This window comes from Bolinopsis microptera, chromosome 6 (genome assembly GCF_026151205.1).
Source record: "Bolinopsis microptera isolate Bmic1 chromosome 6, MBARI_Bmic_1.0, whole genome shotgun sequence".
NCBI lineage: Eukaryota > Metazoa > Ctenophora > Tentaculata > Lobata > Bolinopsidae > Bolinopsis > Bolinopsis microptera.
The window spans coordinates 8,014,841-8,035,470 of record NC_087077.1 but is presented as its reverse complement, the minus strand read 5'-3'; the positions used below and the strand labels follow the sequence as shown (position 1 = coordinate 8,035,470).

Here is a 20,630-nt window from a genome sequence, read left to right as displayed (position 1 = left end):
GTACGGCATGAGGTTAGGAATTAGATAATATGAAATGATTGTTATGATGTAGGGACGTGGACTATTATCAAGCAGGGTTTATTTCGCGTTTTGCTGATAAGGTGTGATAGATAAGGTGAGAAGGTAGGGAATCTGGATAAGGGAAAAGTTCATTTAAGTAGTTGGTTGTATTATGTGCTTTGTGCTTGAGTTTGAATTTGATTTAAGTTTCTAATTTTTATTTGAAATGACGAAAAAATTTAGTAATATAGTAATAGTTTGTTCAAATAAGTTACGTTTGTTTGATTAGTGAAATTGTTTGCAACTCAGCGCGAGTCTGGAAAGTTGTTCAGGATTCGATATTTTTGTCATGATAATTTGACATTAAGATATAAAATACGTCGTGCTCAGGTGCCAAAGTGGCCAGGGATTGGATAAGATATCATACGTTTAAAGTGCTCACGTAGAGGTAGGGGTCCACGCCTGAACCCCAGTCCAATGAGCACACAGTTTACCCAGCAATCTGATAATACACTCTGTCCAATATAGTTAAGATGTAGACCGTCACGAGCGAGGTGAGCGAGACTAAAACTTGAGTTGTCGAAGAGTCTGAAGTTGTCATGGTGAAGGGAGCACTTAAACATGAGTTCATTAAGGTACTGGATAATGTCGTTGTGGGTGTTGAATCGGTCAGCATGTATCGATAGTGGACTGACTGCATCGAATAAGAACATAGTGCGCGGGAACTGTTCTATGAAACTTCTGATGTGATTATGCAGCAGGACGGCACTCGCTCTGTTTTTCTGGATATCGTTTATGCCAGCACTTATGAGTACAATGTCGGCTTGCTGAATCGATTCCCGGTGTTCCTTTAAGTCGCGGAGGAAAAATAAGTTTTCCCGGAACGCTATGACAGGTGAACGAAATTGAGAACAGTCAAAATTACAGTTTTTGCTGTCAGACAGTATCAGCACTCGTTTGGTCTGGTTCACTTTATGATGGGGTAGAGGTCGCAGCTGATGGCTGCTAGATTTTCTGGAATGTGCCGAGGCCAACTGTCTAAAGGTTAAGCTGATTCGAGGACCTTCAAAATCCGCCTGAGTTTGCGGAGGAACAGCATGGTCAAAAAGGTCCTGCGATTTTCGCGTCATAGTGTAACAGTCGCCGTGTTGAACTGTCACAGTTTCATCGCGATACTCGCCTGGAGGACGTCTACGAAAAACTAAATCCCTTTTACCCCCCAGGGAAATGGTAAGTATAGTGCTGTCGGGTACTATACACGATTCATCATCGGAATGAGGAGGTATACACGAGACGTGTGATTCATATTTGGTGATCATGCAGCTATTGAAATCCTTATAGTTGATGTTGTTGGTCTTGCACACATCATCAACTGCTACAAGTATTTCAGCAAGGTACGTCTCAGGGTCTAATTGCTTTGCCCTGTGGTACCCTCCTAAATACTTGTAAGGAGCATCACCAAAATATGCAACCTTTCTATTCGAGAAAACTTTATCATAGGTTAATTCAGAGTCCAATCTCTTAAAGTCAAACCTCTTCAGCTGGTCACCAGTTTCGAGCTTGGAGAAGGGCTGTTCCACAGTCTGGACCGGTGTTGGTGGTGCAGGTATTTCGGGGAGGGTGGTTGTAGGTTGAGTAGGAGGGTGAGCAGAATGGTCACGTAGAGACTGGACAAGGGACTGTGCTTCACTAACGGTGTTCTGGAGGCCGGTCATCGCATCAGTGGATGATCTCGAAAAAATTTGAGTTAGAGAGATAAGTTTGTCAGTAGTTTCGGTTAATGTAGAGGTACACTTATGACTGTCAAGAATGTGTGCACGTAGCATTTTCTGCTTGGATTGCTTGCATAACTGAAGGTCATCTTCAGTCGCTCCAAAGAGCAGCAATTCACGGTCGAGTTGAGGTACAATGAGTTTATCGACCAATTCCAAGCAGGTTGCAGTTGAGAAACAAAACGGGCGTTCCGTCGATTCAGTCATGTAGAAAGGTAAACTTACGCTTCAAGGAGGGCTACGGTGGACTTATGTGGAAGGAGGGGCCCAATTAAATTGGGGCCACCGAGCCTAGGGGTCTCTGTTATCTGTAGTGTTGTAGTCAGTGTGCGTAGTATTAGCGTTTAAGCCACGTCACGATGAGCTGCTGCACTGTCGGCTTATCTATTTAGCAGCAAGACTAGATAACAACATAATGTAATAAAATGTTTGAGAAGTGAACGTATGGGTACTGACTTTTGGCCCACCCTGTATTATGAATTTAACTTAAACCCTGTATTTCAATCAATGAATATGAGGCAACTTATGTAGATTATCATTTGACCAAATTCAGGAATCAGGATAAAATGTAGATATATGAAATGAAGATTAAATTAGTTAAGGTAATGTGATAAATCCATTAATTTAGTCTGAAATTCTGACTGGGAGGACATTTTGGATTTGAGAGGATATTTATGGTGAAAGAGGAAATTTTTAGAAGGCCTGATCTGCAAGGAAAAAGACAACTTGTCCACCTCATTCTGAAAAATCAAATCTTCAAATCTTGTGAGCAGTTTCTTGTGCCTTCAACTGGAGGCAATTGAACCTTCTAGAATAATTCGAACAGTGACAAAATAATGTGAGTTATATTAGGATATGAGCCTGTTGTCCAAGTAACAAATAAATCATACCCATCTTATGTAATGTTATAAACTATATCGACAGTTAAAATTTACAACAATTTTTGAATATGATGAGGACAGATTGATAGGGGGAAGCCGGACTACAATGAAGTGATACTTGTAAGTTACAGAGTGTGCCGATACAAGGCCGATTGATTGCTTGGTGACTTAGAAAAGCTCGATTTTGAATTTTGATGTCCATTTTGGAAGACAATCTTATCGAATGACGAATTCTATTTGTAAAGAAATACTACATTACAGAATGTGCCGATACAAGGCCGGTTGACTGCTTGGTGACTTAGAAAGGCTCGATTTTTATGTCCAAAATGGAAGACAATCTTAACAACATAACATAACATAACATTATAAATAATGCCTCTCTGGGCATCTCAAAAAGAAATTCATAGAAAATGAACACTTTACGTTTGAAACCATATAATTACATTATCAAACATGTCAATCTTACAAATGTCAACAATCCTAAAATAATTTAGAACCTAAACGTGATCCTTTGTAAGATTATATGTCCCAAAAGTCAAATTGACTTGTACTCAAGTATAAAGTCGAACAATTTACTCCAATAACCACGGTGAATATAATTACAAACTTTTAAAAAAATTTAACTAAATACCTTTGATATTAACCTTCTTCCTCTTAGCTACCAATGGATTATCTTTCATATAACTTACATAACTATTCCTATTAGACACAGACACATCTATCCTATCAAAGATGTCATATGAAAGTTCCCAGTGATGACCAAGCTTATTAGCTCGATATCCATGAAGCCGAAAGGCATCTAATCCCCTCTTGAAACCAGTAACTGACTCACTAGCTTTCACAAGTGGTGGTAGACTGTTCCAGTAGCGCAAGACCCTTTGGGCAAAGAAATCAGTCTCATTTGTGGTGAATCTATGAGTCTTTGATCTAGCAGCAACGGTCCTACCAGAACGACCAAATAAATCGGAACCATAACCCACAAAGCCTTCCTGGATCTTGAACATCTCAATGAGATCTCCACGAACCCTGCGTTCAAGCAGGGTTGTGAGGTTCAGCTTATCCAGTCTCTCTCTGTACGTCATGAGTCCCAATCCATCAATCATACGGGTGAACGATCTTTGAACACCTTCCAATTCAAGAATCAGTGACCAGTTTCCATGCCTAGCCATTGGAGCCCATGCCTGTGAACAATACTCTATATGAGGCTTTACTAAAGACTTATACAAGCCCAGCATAACGCTTTTCTCCCTCGATATAATATTTCTTGTAAGCCAGGCAATGGTACTATTAGCTTTAGCAATGCACTTTCTCACATGACCCTCAAAGTTGAAGCTGGTGTTAAAGACAACTCCAAGGTCCTTCTCGCTTTCAACACATCTCAAAGGCACACCACCAAACAAGTACTGATTCTTAGGATTACAAGAACCAATTTGCATGACCATACACTTATCTACATTAAAATTTAAACACCAACGAGACTCCCAAAGTTCTAGCAACTTAAATCAGCTGTTCGATTAATAAAAGGATTAAAAATCATTTTAACATCATCAGCAAAAAGTTTGATGATAGCTTTGATTCCTTCTGGAAGATCATTTACAAATAAAAGAAAGAGCAATGGTCCCAAAACACTGCCTTGGGGCACTCCTGAAAGTATATACTTAATCTCAGAAAATTCATCTCCTACTTTAACTTTCATAGACCTCCCTACTAAAAAGTTTTCTAAAATACCAATTATCTCCTCAGGAACACCAACATTTCTTAATTTAACTAATAAACGGTGGTGTGGTACGCTATCAAAGGCCTTAGAGAAATCAAAGTATAATATATCAGCACAGCCACCTTCAGCCAGCAAGTCATTGACAGCGTCAATAGACTCCAGTAGGTTAGATAAGCATGACCGACCCTTCATGAAGCCGTGCTGCGTGCTACTAAGCACCTGTTCAACACCATCGAGAATATACTCCCTAAGAAGCTTCTCATAGGCTTTGCATCGAATTCTATTTGTAAAGAAATTCTATTTGTAAAGAAATTCTATTTGTAAAGAAATACTACATCGTAAAATGGAGAGATCTCCTCGAAATTATTTTGTCTGGTCAATAAGTTCTCCCACAATAACGTAATGTTCTGCCATGGGATTCTATTATTATCAAATATTGAAGAGAAAAGTTATACAGTCGTAGTCAAACCTCTCTATACCGGGCGTCTTAGGTTAAACAAAAAACTGGTATATAGAGGTTCACATGATTCTAATCACCAATATCTGTAGCCTCTAAAATATACATCACTAGGGCCTTGAATCGAGGTACCCAGCATAGCTATAGAAGACCGGTATAGAATGGTTTGACAAAATATCTTATCGGTCATCATGATGTAAACCAAATTAAATCAAATTTAATGACATAAACATCATCACCATTTTTTCAAAACAGTCATCCGTATTCCTTGCAAGGAGCGATTATACAAATGAATTAGACTGGTAACTTGTTTCAAGAACACTCAGACAGTTATGATACTACACAACTAATCAATAAACAATAAGATGCAACACTGACTATGAAATTTTTGTCAAGACAAATTAATATAAACAAACATCAACTCAAACTATTGTGAATAAAAACACATTAAACGAATAAAAGTCCTACAAACATATGAGCAGTTTTATTTTATAGTAGTATTTGAGATAGCGCTCGATTCTTTTATACCCGATGGCGCATGAATGATGAACAATTAAAGCGAACGAGTCGCGCGGCTCCATTATTTAAAGAATTTTATTTGGTATGTATTATGTAGTGTGCGTCGCGTAATATATAATACAAAATTTGTTTGTGCATTTTTACAATTTATCGTAATATTACTTTTGTTCATAACTTTGCCTTAAAGTTAGATTATTCAAATTATTTACTAGATTTAACCTTGTAGCGCGATGCACTACTGGGTCGCGCGCGCATCAAATAATGCTTCTCGCAACCACAGTAGTGTGCAAACCAACATTCGAACCACCAGCAGCTGGTGGTCAATTTCCTACGAACGCGACTTAATTTTGGTTCAGACTGGAGTCGAGCGCTACGTTATAGCTGTATATATAGCTCGTTTCACGACGAAATCCTCATTTATTGAGTTTGTCTGTCGATTACGTTGGTATTTGCATTTTTAATTTTGTATTCGAATGCCGTTCATTTATTTTATTAAATAGTTGTTTTTCGTAACAGCACACTAGTACGTGTTTCCTTTTGTTATTCTTACATAATTAGGAAGATTTTAAACTTCAAGTTCAATACTATAAATAATCAAATATTTACGAACACCGATCATCGGTATGTACCCATTATTGGTATCGAAGTCTTATGTTGAGCTGGATATCGAAAAATTTCAAATTGTAAGGCTGTAATTTTGTACTTGTTTAGGTGTAAAACTGGGATTAACAACTTGATTGCTAGGAGCTAGGAAGATATTTTAGTAATGATGACCCTTTAAACTTAAACTGTCTCTCTAGTGCACTTCGATCGGTTTTCTTTTCAATTTTGATAAAACCTAGTCGTGATCTTTGTTTCAGAACTTCACTAATTTATTAAGTTTTGTAGTTTATATAGACGGAACATGAGCAGATACCATTTGATTAATAATAATATATCCGATTTGATATATTATTCTGTCGGAGTTTGAGTTCAACATGGACACATTTATTAACATCCCGCATGAATTTGTGTCGTCTTCACAATTTTTTGCGCTGAATTTGTATGCTTATTAATACTGCCGCATGATATCAGTAGCTGCTGTGAAACTAGAGTGTATAGCATGTGTATTATACGATGTTTCCCACGTAAAAATCGCAGGTTGTTTTGGTGCGGCTGGGCACTCTACTGGTGATTGACACCAGAGACTGAGAAAAACTTTGACATAATTTCCAAGTTTGATATGACCTAATAACTACCACATTTACAGGAAGTATGGTAATACATTCTTGTCAGCTGTCTGGGCAAATCTTCTCTCGCAGAATTGGATTAAAATTTAATGTATTTTATTTCTCACTTCCAACGACAAACGATGTCGCAATTGTTAGGTACGTAAGATTTGAAGTTATTTTGAGATTCAATTAATAAATTTTAGATTGCAGCTTGATATCACTTAGTATGTACATTGTACTCGGTTGCAAGGGTAGAACTTATGAGAATACTATCATAGTATTATTGCACTATACTATTATGGGTTCATCAAAGTTCGTATCATGATTTGTCACAATTAAACCATCGAGTCACTTGAGGAAACCCGTTAAAGCTCGCAATTGGCGACGAGATAAAGTTTGTGGTACCTCTAGATGTTAAGTTAACTCTCAGGCTCCAATCTTCCTTACTATACCTACCACTCCTTCTTCCTTGATAAGAAGTAGATCCATCTGGAACAGTGAGCTGCTTCTTCCCTTCTATCCCGTACTAGCCTACTCAGCTCTCTCTAAACCGTGAACAACCACTCCCGGTGCTAGAACTTTAACCGCATAATTATAACAGCACAATTCTTTCGCTTGAATCTCAGTCTGCTGTAAGACTGCTGTACCGGTAGAGTTTTTACTTGTATGATTCAGCAATCTGTTCTTTAGATGGTACCGTTACCTCCCGCCATAAGACTGTGCCGTCTTGGTGACCTTGAGAATATCATAAGGTCCGATATATAAGAGCACTATCCAATATCGAGACCCACTCAGGATCCCAAACCACGACTCCTTTCGGTCGTCTGTACCTGCTTTTTTCCTCCCAGCAATGATACTGTCTTTCATCGCTGGCCTTGTTCTTATAAGTGTTCACTCGGCGCTCACAAGATAACATGTTCAGAGATCTGTTGCAGAACCTTGTCGTGCAGTCATTTATATACTCCTTGACTAAGAGCTACTTTACACCTACAGCAAAAATGTGCTAAATGATACCCATCCTCTCCTCACACTACTATACTTGCACTTACCATCCTCATCTTCACCATAGAGGGGGTTAAGAGGGTGGCGTACACAGCATCTAGCACGAACCCAATAAGTGAGTCTACAGTGCGTGTCGAACTACATTGCATGTACCCTTATATATTAATTGAGACAGAATTTTAATAAATCAACAAATTCTTAGAATTTAAAAAGGTAGAATTTAATTCTATGGCATTTATTGAAATCTGCTTTTTTAAAGTTGAGAATTGGTTTCAATTTCTAGAATATCACGATAATGTTGACTCAAAACTGTTTCAGGCAGCTATCAAGTCTCAAGATATGACATAATTTGATAGAATGTTAGTACCAATGCTATCAGTGCATTCAAGTCGAGTTCTCGATACAGGTATTATAATTAGGTTCTATTGACCGTTTTTGTAGTCTTAACTCATTTTTATTTGTTATTATACGACCAATTAAAACCTAGCAAACCAGACTTCTTTATGTGCTAAATGTTACTTTAACCTTAATAATAGCAGCATTGTGGCAGATATCCAGTTACATTTTTTCCAGCCGTATATTATAAATATACAGGGTGGGCCAAAAGTCAGTGTGCAAACGTTGGCCTTAATAGCTCAGTCACTGAGTGCCCAATTGAAATAATTTGTTCTGGTATGACTTACTACTCAGGAGGTGACCGGGATTCCCGGAACCGGGTCAAGTCACATTTTTCATCGCGGTCCCGGTCCCGGTCAAATGCTGATTTATGATCCCGGTCCCGGTTAATTCAGGATTCTTGGTCCCGGTCCCGGTCAATCACTCAAATTAGCGGGGATTTTGACCGGGATCTTTTACATAATTTCATTCACTGTGATTTTAAGTTTTTACTTTCATTCATTGTGAATTTCATCTTTAAACAACCTCTGAGCCAAATAAAACAATGTTTAAAATTGCTAAACAAGTTTAGGTAACTAATATCGTTACATAACTCATAAGTGCAAAGTAACATCAAGTTTTCAACTCGGGCTACGCCCAATTGTCAATTGGAATTGGAGAATGAAACTGTTGAATAATTTGAGGGATCATTGATTGAGGAATGAGGAATGAGGGTGAACTTGAGTAATCAGTACATGAACATTATTGGTGTAGTACATTAGGCCCATGCCCCATATTGACGGGTTTTTACTAGTTTTTTCTAATTTAATATTCTAGTTATTACTTATTCAAATTGTTCAATTATAATGTAAATGAAAGTTGCAGCTTTCAATATGAGAATACCAGTTTTGGTCCCGGTCATCCCGGTCATCCCGGTAAAATTGGATTGTTGGTCCCGGTCCCGGTCCCGGTCCCGGTAAGATAGAAATCCCAGAAATTATTGGTCCCGGTCCCGGTCCCGGTAAATTGATAATCTCAGTCCCGGTCCCGGTCCCGGTCCCGGTCAAGTCACATTTTGTATCCCGGTCCCGGTCCCGGTCCCGGTCAGGCCTGAAATCATGTCCCGGTCACCTCCTGCTTACTACCACCACTGGTTCGAGAAATTTGTCAAATCGAAACATATTTGTGTTCATTTTTTTCAAAAGAAGGTTCATTTTCGCATTTATTTGATAGTTTGGATAATCGGATCGAGCCAAATTTTATTGAATTGTGTTTGGCCATTTAAATTACGTTTGCTCTGAAAAAATGAGAGTATATATATTACTCATGCAACTAAGATAAATTGAGTATAAATACTCAATTTATCCTAGTTTAAGTTGCAAGTTATATAACTCATTTTCTAAAGGTTTCGTAAACTTTAATCAATTACAGAGGGTGTGGCCTCTTTTTCACTGAAAAGACGCCATCAGATTTCATTGCATTCTGGGACCAATTTTGGTGTGATTTAAACTATCCTACAAATTGGTGTTTACTGTTTCGACTTTTGTAAAATCACTGTAATAATATAATCTGTATTCTTATAGTTTCAACCATAATAGTGAAATAGAGGGGCTGGCCAATAGCCACACCCTCTGTAATTGATTTAAGTCTACGAAACTTTCAGAAATTTGTGTGTAATTCGGAGATAAATTAAACAAGTTGTTATTCACTGTGATTTTAAGTTTTTACTTTCATTCATTGTGAATTTCATCTTTAAACAACCTCTGAGCCAAATAAAACAATGTTTAAAATTGCTAAACAAGTTTAGGTAACTAATATCGTTACATAACTCATAAGTGCAAAGTAACATCAAGTTTTCAACTCGGGCTACGCCCAATTGTCAATTGGAATTGGAGAATGAAACTGTTGAATAATTTGAGGGATCATTGATTGAGGAATGAGGAATGAGGGTGAACTTGAGTAATCAGTACATGAACATTATTGGTGTAGTACATTAGGCCCATGCCCCATATTGACGGGTTTTTACTAGTTTTTTCTAATTTAATATTCTAGTTATTACTTATTCAAATTGTTCAATTATAATGTAAATGAAAGTTGCAGCTTTCAATATGAGAATACCAGTTTTGGTCCCGGTCATCCCGGTCATCCCGGTAAAATTGGATTGTTGGTCCCGGTCCCGGTCCCGGTCCCGGTAAGATAGAAATCCCAGAAATTATTGGTCCCGGTCCCGGTCCCGGTAAATTGATAATCTCAGTCCCGGTCCCGGTCCCGGTCCCGGTCAAGTCACATTTTGTATCCCGGTCCCGGTCCCGGTCCCGGTCAGGCCTGAAATCATGTCCCGGTCACCTCCTGCTTACTACCACCACTGGTTCGAGAAATTTGTCAAATCGAAACATATTTGTGTTCATTTTTTTCAAAAGAAGGTTCATTTTCGCATTTATTTGATAGTTTGGATAATCGGATCGAGCCAAATTTTATTGAATTGTGTTTGGCCATTTAAATTACGTTTGCTCTGAAAAAATGAGAGTATATATATATTACTCATGCAACTAAGATAAATTGAGTATAAATACTCAATTTATCCTAGTTTTAAGTTGCAAGTTATATAACTCATTTTCTAAAGGTTTCGTAAACTTTAATCAATTACAGAGGGTGTGGCCTCTTTTTCACTGAAAAGACGCCATCAGATTTCATTGCATTCTGGGACCAATTTTGGTGTGATTTAAACTATCCTACAAATTGGTGTTTACTGTTTCGACTTTTGTAAAATCACTGTAATAATATAATCTGTATTCTTATAGTTTCAACCATAATAGTGAAATAGAGGGGCTGGCCAATAGCCACACCCTCTGTAATTGATTTAAGTCTACGAAACTTTCAGAAATTTGTGTGTAATTCGGAGATAAATTAAACAAGTTGTTATCGGCCACTACACCAGGCACCATGATTATTATTTTACCATGTGTAAACGGAATGTTCTAGCAGACTGTATAATACTATAACATACATTTTCTTACACACACATAATCTAATCTCTGGAATGTTGCTAATTGCTATGATATGGCAATGTTTTGATACTGTGTATTATCATGATTATACCTTACAGGCCGATCTTCCGATGGAGTTTCGGTTGCCATGGCAACAAATCATTATGATAAGGAATTTGTCGTGTACGGTGCGAGCGGTTATTTTATGATAGGTAACATCTACTTTTTCAGCATTTGCGGGATGACCAGTTCACACGTATATTTTCGCAGACACAACTTCGCATAAAATTATATCCAATTATTCTATAACCAATTATCTACACGGACTTCTGTCTAAATATGAATGAAATCGAGAAAACCAAATATTATATGATTCATCCTGAAGTGCTGAGTTCTCACGGCAGTATAATCATGATCCTGATAGATATCGAAGTCTCCTTAAATGATTGTCTCTGCTGCTTAATATATCTGGATTGTCGTTGGGAGGCGATGCAGATTTGTTTACTTTTAAGGGGGAGGTTCTGCTCAGCAGGAGAAAGAGGTGATGCACATTTTGTATTTGTCTGACATGTAGGACTTGAGCCACGTTTCCGTAAGTGCAATAAACGGTAACGAGTGGTTTTTGGATTTCTCCTGAATAAGAGCTGAGATTTTTGGCACTTCCCATCTACTCGCACTTGATGCACTAGGATTCATGGACTGGACATTTAAGACGAGGCATGAGGAATAACGGGCACGTGCAGTGTATCCTCTGAGGCGGTAGGAACTGCTGGTAGTGGTATAGTGGGAGCGCTGTTCCTGGCTGAAGAGGTGGATGTGGTCTGGGGTAGTGGTAGGGCATTTGAGTTTGAGGGAGGCTGGACCGTGGTCGACTGGGGGGGGGGGGGGTGTAATGACTACTTTTGGGGACTTGGGGAATTACGTCAACGATTTTACCCCGAGTCCCCATGATTTTTAGTCCCCATTAGTCCCCAAAAGTCTCCATTAGTCCCCATTTAGATTTCAAAAAATCTGGCTTTTCCAGACCAGATCGTAAACTTCTCAAGACTGAAGTCTAAAATATTTATAAATGGTCACTGGACATTCCTGACTTCTTGGGAGCTACTTGAGGGCTGTTAGAGTACCTCAGGTAAATTAAGGGAGGGGGCGGGGGCGACTACCAATGACAACATTGAGGAGACATATTGCATATATACGCTTATTTTATCAGATTGATCTAGTAACACGAGTTGTAACGCAAGGAAAATAAACGCATTATCAATTTTTCTTATTACTTTTGTATTGGTTTGTCTGAAATGATATGCTCAGTAATTTGAAATTGGCGTTGGTTTCTTTTGTTTTTGACGATCATTTATGGAAATGTTCACAAAAAGGATATTGGAAAGCCCTGTCAGGTGGTGCAGTACCGTTACTCTAGAGACCTGTGCATCGTGCAAGGAGGGCGGGGGGGGGGGGTCCAACCCGATTTCCGATATGAGGGTTGATGAGGCCAAAATCGGAATCGGAAAAATCGGAAAATTGAGAAATTTACAGAATCGATCTCCCGACTACCATGAGCCTAAAACCTCTCAGAAGTGTTATAATTCAACCAGAACCCCTACATGTGCTATATTGTTATGAGAAAACGAACCAATTGGACATACCTATAGTATGTTTTATCACTTTTATGTGTTTTTCCACTGCAGAGGCTAGTATGCTCACTACTAGTCGGAGTTGTCATGTACTCCCAGACCCGAGTGCTTCGGCCTCTTGACGTGAGATCGATTGTTTCTGCTCATTAATTTTATCCCTGTTACTTGTTATTATGTATTAGTACAACACTAGGTACCGGGTTATATTTTGTGGTCCGGTCTTTAAACATACCATAATATCACTAGTACAGGGGAGGGGGGAGCCAAGCGGATATTTGTAGATATTTGGATAATGTCATCCACTTTTTTCGTGAATTATCCATTACAATAATCTACAAATATCTACATTTATCTACAAAAAATGTATATCTCAAATATGTGCCCAGAAATTCTACTGAATTTTTGGAAATAAATGTATAAATTTGTAGAATTTGTAGAATTTTCGTGAATCATCCATTGACAATAATCTACAAATATCTACATTATTTTATCTACAAAAAATGTAATATCAAATATGTGCCCAGAAATTCTACTGAATTGTTGGCGATAAATGTCTAAATTTGTAGAATGTCATCCACTTTTTTCGTGGATTATCCATTCTACATTAATCTACAAATATCTACAAATATCCACTGGCTCCCCCCCTAGTACACTGCACCTTAAATGTATAGTCAATTACATTTGTATTGTAACACATGCTTGGCTGGGGGATCATGTTTTGTGTCCGTTCGGTACCCTTTATTTTCAAAACGGACAAAAAGTAGGGCGGACAAAAACGGACAAAAACAGACAAAACATTTAGATGTCCTCCTCCTCCCTAGTCTTCCTCCTCCTTCTCATCAGTCCTCTTCCATCTCCTCCTAAGTTTTCCTCCTCCTGGGCCTGAGTCCTTCTCCTCCTGAGTCCTCTTCAGTCCTGTTCCTGGCTCTTCGTCCTCCTCCTCGTCCTTCTCCTCAGTCCTCCTCACCCTCCTCCTCAGTCCCCTCCTCCTCAGTCCTACTCCCAGTCCTTCTCCTTCTCCTCCTCCTCCTCATCCTCATTTCTCATCCTCCTCCTCCTTCTCCTGGCTCCTCGTCCTCCTCCTCGTCCTTCTCCTCAGTCCTCCTTACCCTCCTCCTCAGTCCCCTCCTCCTCAGTCCTACTCCCAGTCCTTCTCCTCCTCATCCTCATTTCTCATCCTCCACCTCCTTCTCCTCCCCATCAGTTCTCCTCAGTCCTCCTCATAGTCGTCCTCCTCCTGAGTCCTCCTCATCCTCCTCCTGAGTCATCCTCCCCAGTCCTCCTCCTTCTCCTCCTCCTCATCAGTCCTCATCCTCTGTCCTCCTCATAATCGTCCTCATCCTCGTCCTTAGTCCTCCTCCTCCTTATCCTCCTCCTTAGTCCTCCCCCAGTCCTCCTCCTCATTCTCCTTGTTCTCCTCCTCCTCCTCATCCTCTTCCTCCTTCTCCTCTTTCTTCTCCTCCTAATCATTCCTCCTCCTCAGTCGTCCTCCTCCTCGTCCTTAGTCCTCTTCCTCGTCCTCCTCAGTCTTCCTACTCAGTCCTCCTCAGTCCTGATCCTCATCATCCTCCTCCTCCTCAACAGTCCTCCTCCTCCTCAGTCTCCTCCTCCTCAGTCTCCTCCTCCTCAGTCTCCTCCTCCTCATCCTCCTCCTCCTTCTCCTACTCCTAAGTCCTCCTCCTTCTCCTCCTCATCAGTCATCATCCTCAGTCCTCCACTAGTCATGCTCGTCCTCGTCCTTAGTCCTCTTCCTCTTCCTCCACCTGAGTCCTCCTCCTCCTCCTCGTCAGTCCTCCTCCTCCTCTTCAGTCATCCTCCTGAGTTCTCCTCCTCATCCTCCTCCACTTCCTTAGTCCTCCTCCTGAGTCATCCTCCTCTTCTTCCTCCTCAATCTCCTCCTTATCCTCCTCTTCCTTCTCCTCCTCCTTCTCCTCTTCTTTCTCCTCCTGATCAGTCCTCTTCCTTAGTCCTCGTTATCATCCTCCTAATCCTCGTCCTTAATCCTCGTCCTCATCCTCTTCATTCTTCCTCCTCAGTCCTCCTCCTCCTTCTCCTCCTCATCAGTCCTCCTCCTCCTCAGTCCCCCTCCTCCTCAGCCTCCTCCTCCTCCTCCTTAGTCCTCATCCTCAGTCCTCCTCCTCCTCATCCTCCCTAGTCCTCTTCCTCAGTCCTCATCCTCTTCCTCCTCAGTCCTCCTCCTCAGTCCCCAGTCCTCCTCCTACTCGTCAGTCCTCCTCCTCCTCATCCTCCTCCTCCTCCTCAGTCCTTCTCCTCCTCGTCAGTCCTCCTCCTCCTCCTCCTCCTCCTCCTTCTCCTCCTTCTCCTCCTTTTCCTCCTTCTACTCCGAAGTCCTCCTCCTCCTCAGTCCTCCCCCAGTCCTCCTCCTCATCTGCATCAGTCCTCCCCCAGTCCTCCTCCTCATCAGTCCTCCCCCAGTCCTCCTTCTCCTTCTCCTCATCCTCGGTCCTCCTCCTCATCATCCTCCTCCTCATCATCCTCCTCAGTCCTACCCCAGTCCTCCTCCTCAGTCCTCCCCAAGTCCTCCTCTTCCCCAGTCCTCCTTCTCCTTTTCCTCATCCTCAGTCTTCTTCCTCATTCCACCTCCTCCTCCTCCTCCTTCTTATCAGTCCTCCTCTTCAGTCCTCCTCCTCCTCATCTTCGCTCTCGTCCTCCTCCTCAGTCCTCCTCGTCCTTAGTCCTCCTCCTCCTCCCCGTCCTCAGTCCTCCTCCTCCTCCTGAGTCCTCCTCCTCCTCATCATTCCTCCTCCTCCTCTTCAGTCCTCCTCATCCTCCTCCACCTCCTGAGTCCTCCTCCTGAGTCTTCCTCCTCCTCCTCCTCCTCATTCTCCTCCTTATCCTCCTCCTCCTCAGTCCTCATCCTCCTCCTCAGTCCTCCTCATCCTTAGTCCTTCTCCTCCTCCTCCCCGTCCTCAGTCCTCCTCCTTCTCGTTTTCCTCCTCCTTCTCACCAATCCTGCTCCTCTTCCTCAGTCCTCCCTCTCATCTTCAGTCCTCCTCCTCCTCAGTCCTCCTCGGTCCTTCTCCTCCTCCTCAGTCCTCCTCAGTCCTCCTCTTTCTCCTCAGTCTTCCTCCTTCTGGGAGGAGTAACTGTAAGATTCTAAGGAGGAGTAACTGTAAGATTCTAATCGATCATCATTTTCCCCGATAATGTCCATGCTGATGGGTCAAAAGATTCAAGAGTTCAGCGAGTCGGCTTCTTCTACCTTCACGAGAGCTAAACTTCAATTTACCTCAATCTGAACTGACTTGTACAGTGGTAGAACACATTACAACCGGGCTTATCATTTTACTTTTAAGTCAGATTTATCCTACTCTTATCTTGGACAAAACATCTCGATCGTATCGTTATTAAACTAACTTGAAAACCATAAATAACTGTCAAAAATTCTGGGGACTTGTGGGGACAAATGGTGAATTACGTCAACGAGTTGACCTCTAGTCCCCACGATTTTTAGTCCCCATTAGTCCCCAAAAGTCTCCATTGGTAGTCATTACCCCCCCCCCCCCCCCCCCCCCCCCCCCCCCCGGTCGACTATTTCTGATAGGAGTCCGATCCTGGTTTGCATCGTTTCCAACAGTCTCCGTAACTATAAAAATCCTGTGACCTGGTATTGGTTACTTAAACTTATTTAATTGAACATGGTGTTTGACGTTGGAGCTTATCACTTTACAGTTTACATCACCTTACCTGAATAATTGAATAGGATGAATACTGAATAGCATTTATTAATGCTGTCTTTACCCGGAGAACTCTGTTTTACTTGTCCCTCGGTAACACAAGACCGTGAGCCGTGACACTTAGTCACAATAATTAAGTCATAAGTCAGAAAGAAGTCCATAATTCGTACACCCATGATTATGTTAAATATAGATTGACTCCAGTCTCCATTGTTCAATGATTTCATCAAAATGTTTTAGGAAAATGTTCACAGATTTGTTAATTTTGGACTCAAATTAACGTTGAGAAAAACTGAATTTATTTTGGAAAAATCCCGGCTAAAACCAAAATCCCGGCCGGTACCAGTATACCGGTACAAAATCGCCAAATACCAGCCGGTATTCCGGCTGCGCCGGTATCCCGGTCGAGTTCTGTCTGAGACCTAATTTTATCTATTTCTCGTGCAATTTTAGATCAGACACAGTCATCTAAATTATTTAATAAGAAGGTTTAAATTATAGGCAATTAAAAACAATTGGGACTATCATTGTTTATGAGTACATATTATACGAATATAAGGTGGTTAATATAATTATAACACATTTAATATAAAACATTTAAGACACATTTTTTTATTCCTGCATTGTACTCAAGGAGTAAAGATACAGTTAAACTGCGAAGGCACAACACCAAACCAACCTTACTCTATCTCCCAAAAACAACCTTCTCCTGGTCAGCCATGTCCCTCATCCTGCACTTGACCCCCGCAGAGGTCACAAGCCCATCGGAGCACAAATGAGCGAGAAACGGGGAAGCCTTAGCTACCGGGCTAAGGACTGCATCACTAGCAGCGAAATACGGATATACCCTCCCTTTTACATGCGTTCAACCGGCACCCGAACCACACGCTGTTTCTTAGACATAACTTCCCACTTACATCAGTGTCTTCTCGCATCAACTGGCATCGGCAAGTGGCGACACTGTGTAGACTCAACCCTGAGCTTGATCAGAATCTTCAGTCACAAACCTGACACCGTTTCGGGGCTTTCATTGCGATACGGTTTTCTGTCAGGTGCCCCAGCAGTCTCTCTTGGACCACCATCTGATCTGACAATCACCCGAGGATACCTGCTAGAGCTCGCGATTTACGACGAGTTAGCTTATGGCACCTCTGGCTGTTAGGTGAAGTCATAAAGCTCAAACAGCTCTCATCTCCCACTCTCTTTTCCTAGACAGCAGATAAATCCATCTTGAACAATGGGCTGCATCCTTCCCACAATCTCTGACCAACTTCTTGAGGGCTCTCCCAGTCAGACCAATCTTCCTTGATGCACACTCCAAACTTGCTGCGACCACACCTCTAGCACCAACCTCAACAGCAAAGCTGAAACATGACCACCCATTAGCTTGTATTTCCGCTTGTAGACTGTTATACCGATCAAGCTTCAGCTCATGGGATGCAGCTATTCTCTCTTCCGACGGTACTGTAAGCTCCCACCAGATTACTCTCTTGGAAGCTTTCGAGAAAAGAACCAAATCTGGTCTTAATCTGGTCGTTGCTATATCCGACGGGAATTTCAGCTGCTCATCCAGGTCTGCTAATACTATCCAATCAGTGGCCCCACTCAGAATCCCAAACTCACTGACTTTCGACCTCTTCACCTCCTTAAACCTCCCTCCTGCTGGAACAAACTCAATGGCTTTCCGAGTGACACAAGAGCTCTTCCTCTTGTTGACTCTCCGCTCACAATGGAATTTCACTTGGTCTGCTATTTGTTTAAGCACCTTATCGTGGCGCCATCGGTATCTCCCTTGACTTAGTGCCACAGGACAACCAGCCAGAATATGCGGCACAGTTCCCAACTTGTCACCACACAGCTTGCACATCCCATCCTCATCCTCGCTCCACTTGGATGCTAAAGCTGGTGTAATAAGCGTGCCATACACAGCACTAAGCAGAAAACCGATTAATGAGTCCCCATACTTGAAGAGCGTGTGCCAGCTCATGTCAGTCCTTGTCACCAGCTCTCTCCAATTACCCCACCTGGACTGCATCTCCAACGTACCCAACTGCACCTCTCTTTCCTTCCTGATGTTCTCCTTAACCCTATCCAACACCTCCCTCTGCTGCTCCTTTTCTGACATCTTCTCCCAGGGCTTCTTCCAATCACCGAAACCAATTCCCGCTCTACTAAGAGGTTGCACCATACCTCGCACTGACTCACACACCAAGTCTCTTTCAGCTTCGTGAAGCTGAGCATCTGCCTTCCAAACTCTCCCAGACCGCACCTGGGGTTGCACCGCTCTGATCAAAGCATCCTGAGATGTTTGATATGACTGCAAGAGACGGCACTTTTCTACTTTCCAAGTGTCGGTTAGGTTGTCGATGGGGAGAGCAACACTGGATGAATGACTAAACAGGCAAGAGCTACTAAGCGTGTGTCCCACTCCTAGCCATTTTCTGAGATGACTGTTAGTTGTTTGCTCCCAGCGAGAAACAGTGCTGATCGGGATATCATAAATGGCAAGTGGCCACTTCATCTTTGGAAGGACCATATACTGATACCCCCAACATTTCTGCAGGCCGGTGAGGGAGCTAAGATCGAGTCTACTGAGGTATGTAACAAGATCCTCGTGTGTTTTCTCGATTATAGCTTTGTCCTTTCCTTCTGCCCGAATCCACCTCCCTAGAAACTTGATTGGTTTCTCAGATACATTCGGGATCACCTCCCCGCTAAGCTGCAACCTCGCCTGACTACCTTCTGAACTCTCTACAACCCACTCCACTGTCACTCCCTTCTGGTAGACTAGTGCCCTAGACTTAGACGACTTAAGCTTGAACCTTGACCACACAACGAACTCCTGATAAACATCAAGCAGGGTTTGCATATCTACCATTTTAGCCGTGGTAAGGCAGCTATCATCCATAAACAGCTTAAGGGGTGGTATAGCTGTTCCATCCTTAATGTACTCGACACTCCTGGGTACCTTCATCTTCAAGTACTCGTCAGAAAGGTTCATGCATAGCACAAACAAGATCACCGAGATGACACAGCCCATAAATATTCCTATCTCGAACTGCTGCCACTCTGATGTCACTGTTTTAGAGGAGAATCTTCCGTAAACTTCCGAGAAGTATTTGATAACGATGTTGATAACTTTCTCGGGGATATGATAGAAGCGGAGTGCTTTCACAATAAGTAAATGTGGAACAGCCCCGTAAGCATTCGCCAAGTCTAACCAGACAACACTCAGATCCTTTCTCTTAACTCTAGCATCTTTGAGCACCTCCCACATAGCTCCAAAGTGCTCTGTACATCCGTGTACACCAGGAACTCCACCCTTCTGCACAGAGAGATCCACATACCCGTTAGCGACAACAAAGTTGGTTAATCTTTTCGCCAACACAGCGAGGTATATCTTCCCCTGAATGTTTCCTAGCGATATAGGACGTCCTGTGCTGGGTCCAAAATCTCCATCCGCCTTAGGAATGTAGATCCCTTCAAAGTACCTACAGTTGTCTGGGTACTCCTCAGCCTTGTAGCCTCCTCTCAGCACATGCCACAAGTTCTGAGATATTCCTGGACACCTCTTGTACACCGTATACGGGATGCCGTTGTTACCAGGTGAACTCTTACCTCTGGCTTTCTTAACAACCTCTTCGAACTCCTTCTTGGTTATATTCCTGCTGTCAAACCCCACAGTTGGGCTAGGAGCTGCCTCAGGTAACCCATTCAGAACGCCAAGAGGAACTGCCCGACTGGCATCACTATACGTATTAGACAGGTGGTTGTCTAACTCCTCCTTACTACACTTTAACTCTCCCACAGGGCTTGGTTCAAGAATACCTTTAATAGCCTTGAAAGGATCTCGAGTAAACCCACCTCTCTGTCTCCTCACTTCTCTCTGCTTCTTCCTCCTTGCCTCTGCTCTTCTCAACTTACACAGCTTCTCTGCCAGGCCTCTAAGCAAAGCATTGAAACCATCCTTTACAGACTGGGAACAAGCTTTCCTGGCTTTCCTCCTCAGCACTCTCCTCTCAATGACCAACTTATCAATCTCCTCCTGTCTCCTGTTGGCAAACCTGAGACATAGGTTTGCCAACAGAGTTCTGTCTGAGACCTAATTTTATCTATTTCTCGTGCAATTTTAGATCAGACACATGGTCCCCTCCTCAAGACCTCACCTACCCCCAAGAAAGACACCACAGCCAAAACAGTGATCAACCTCTCTGGACAGACCCTCTCCACAGCTGAAACTGACGTCCTCTCCCTTGGACTGAAGTTCGTCCCGACACCCACCTCAGATCCTACCCCCGACCTGGCTCCCCTCATACAGAATATCACTAAACAACTAGGAGAAGGCATGGAAGCCTCAGCCACATATCAGGTCACCTCTGT

At 42.1% G+C, this 20,630-nt stretch overlaps 3 protein-coding genes across 6 annotated transcripts in view; 1 reads left to right on the top strand and 2 right to left on the bottom strand.

Moving 5' to 3' along the window:
• LOC134816368 (serine/threonine-protein kinase WNK3-like) overlaps positions 1–5,553 on the bottom strand; it is a 55,542-nt gene extending 49,989 nt beyond the window's left edge. For all 4 annotated transcript variants that reach the window (XM_063825187.1, XM_063825184.1, XM_063825185.1 and 1 more), the window contains exon 1: positions 5,544–5,553. The gene's annotated coding sequence lies outside the window, so the exon portion shown is untranslated. The remainder of the gene's footprint in view (positions 1–5,543) is intronic.
• Positions 2,064–20,597, bottom strand: LOC134817358 (uncharacterized). Its single transcript, XM_063826494.1, has 5 exons — positions 20,458–20,597; positions 17,508–20,314; positions 17,258–17,337; positions 3,600–3,834; positions 2,064–2,080 (listed from the first exon to the last, which is right to left on the bottom strand). The coding sequence occupies exons 1-5, from the start codon at positions 20,595–20,597 to the stop codon at positions 2,064–2,066; spliced, it is 3,279 nt and encodes a 1,092-aa protein (XP_063682564.1).
• LOC134816909 (transmembrane 9 superfamily member 2-like) overlaps positions 8,223–20,630 on the top strand; it is a 129,731-nt gene continuing 117,323 nt past the window's right edge. The window contains exon 1 of the mRNA XM_063825927.1: positions 8,223–8,226. The gene's annotated coding sequence lies outside the window, so the exon portion shown is untranslated. The remainder of the gene's footprint in view (positions 8,227–20,630) is intronic.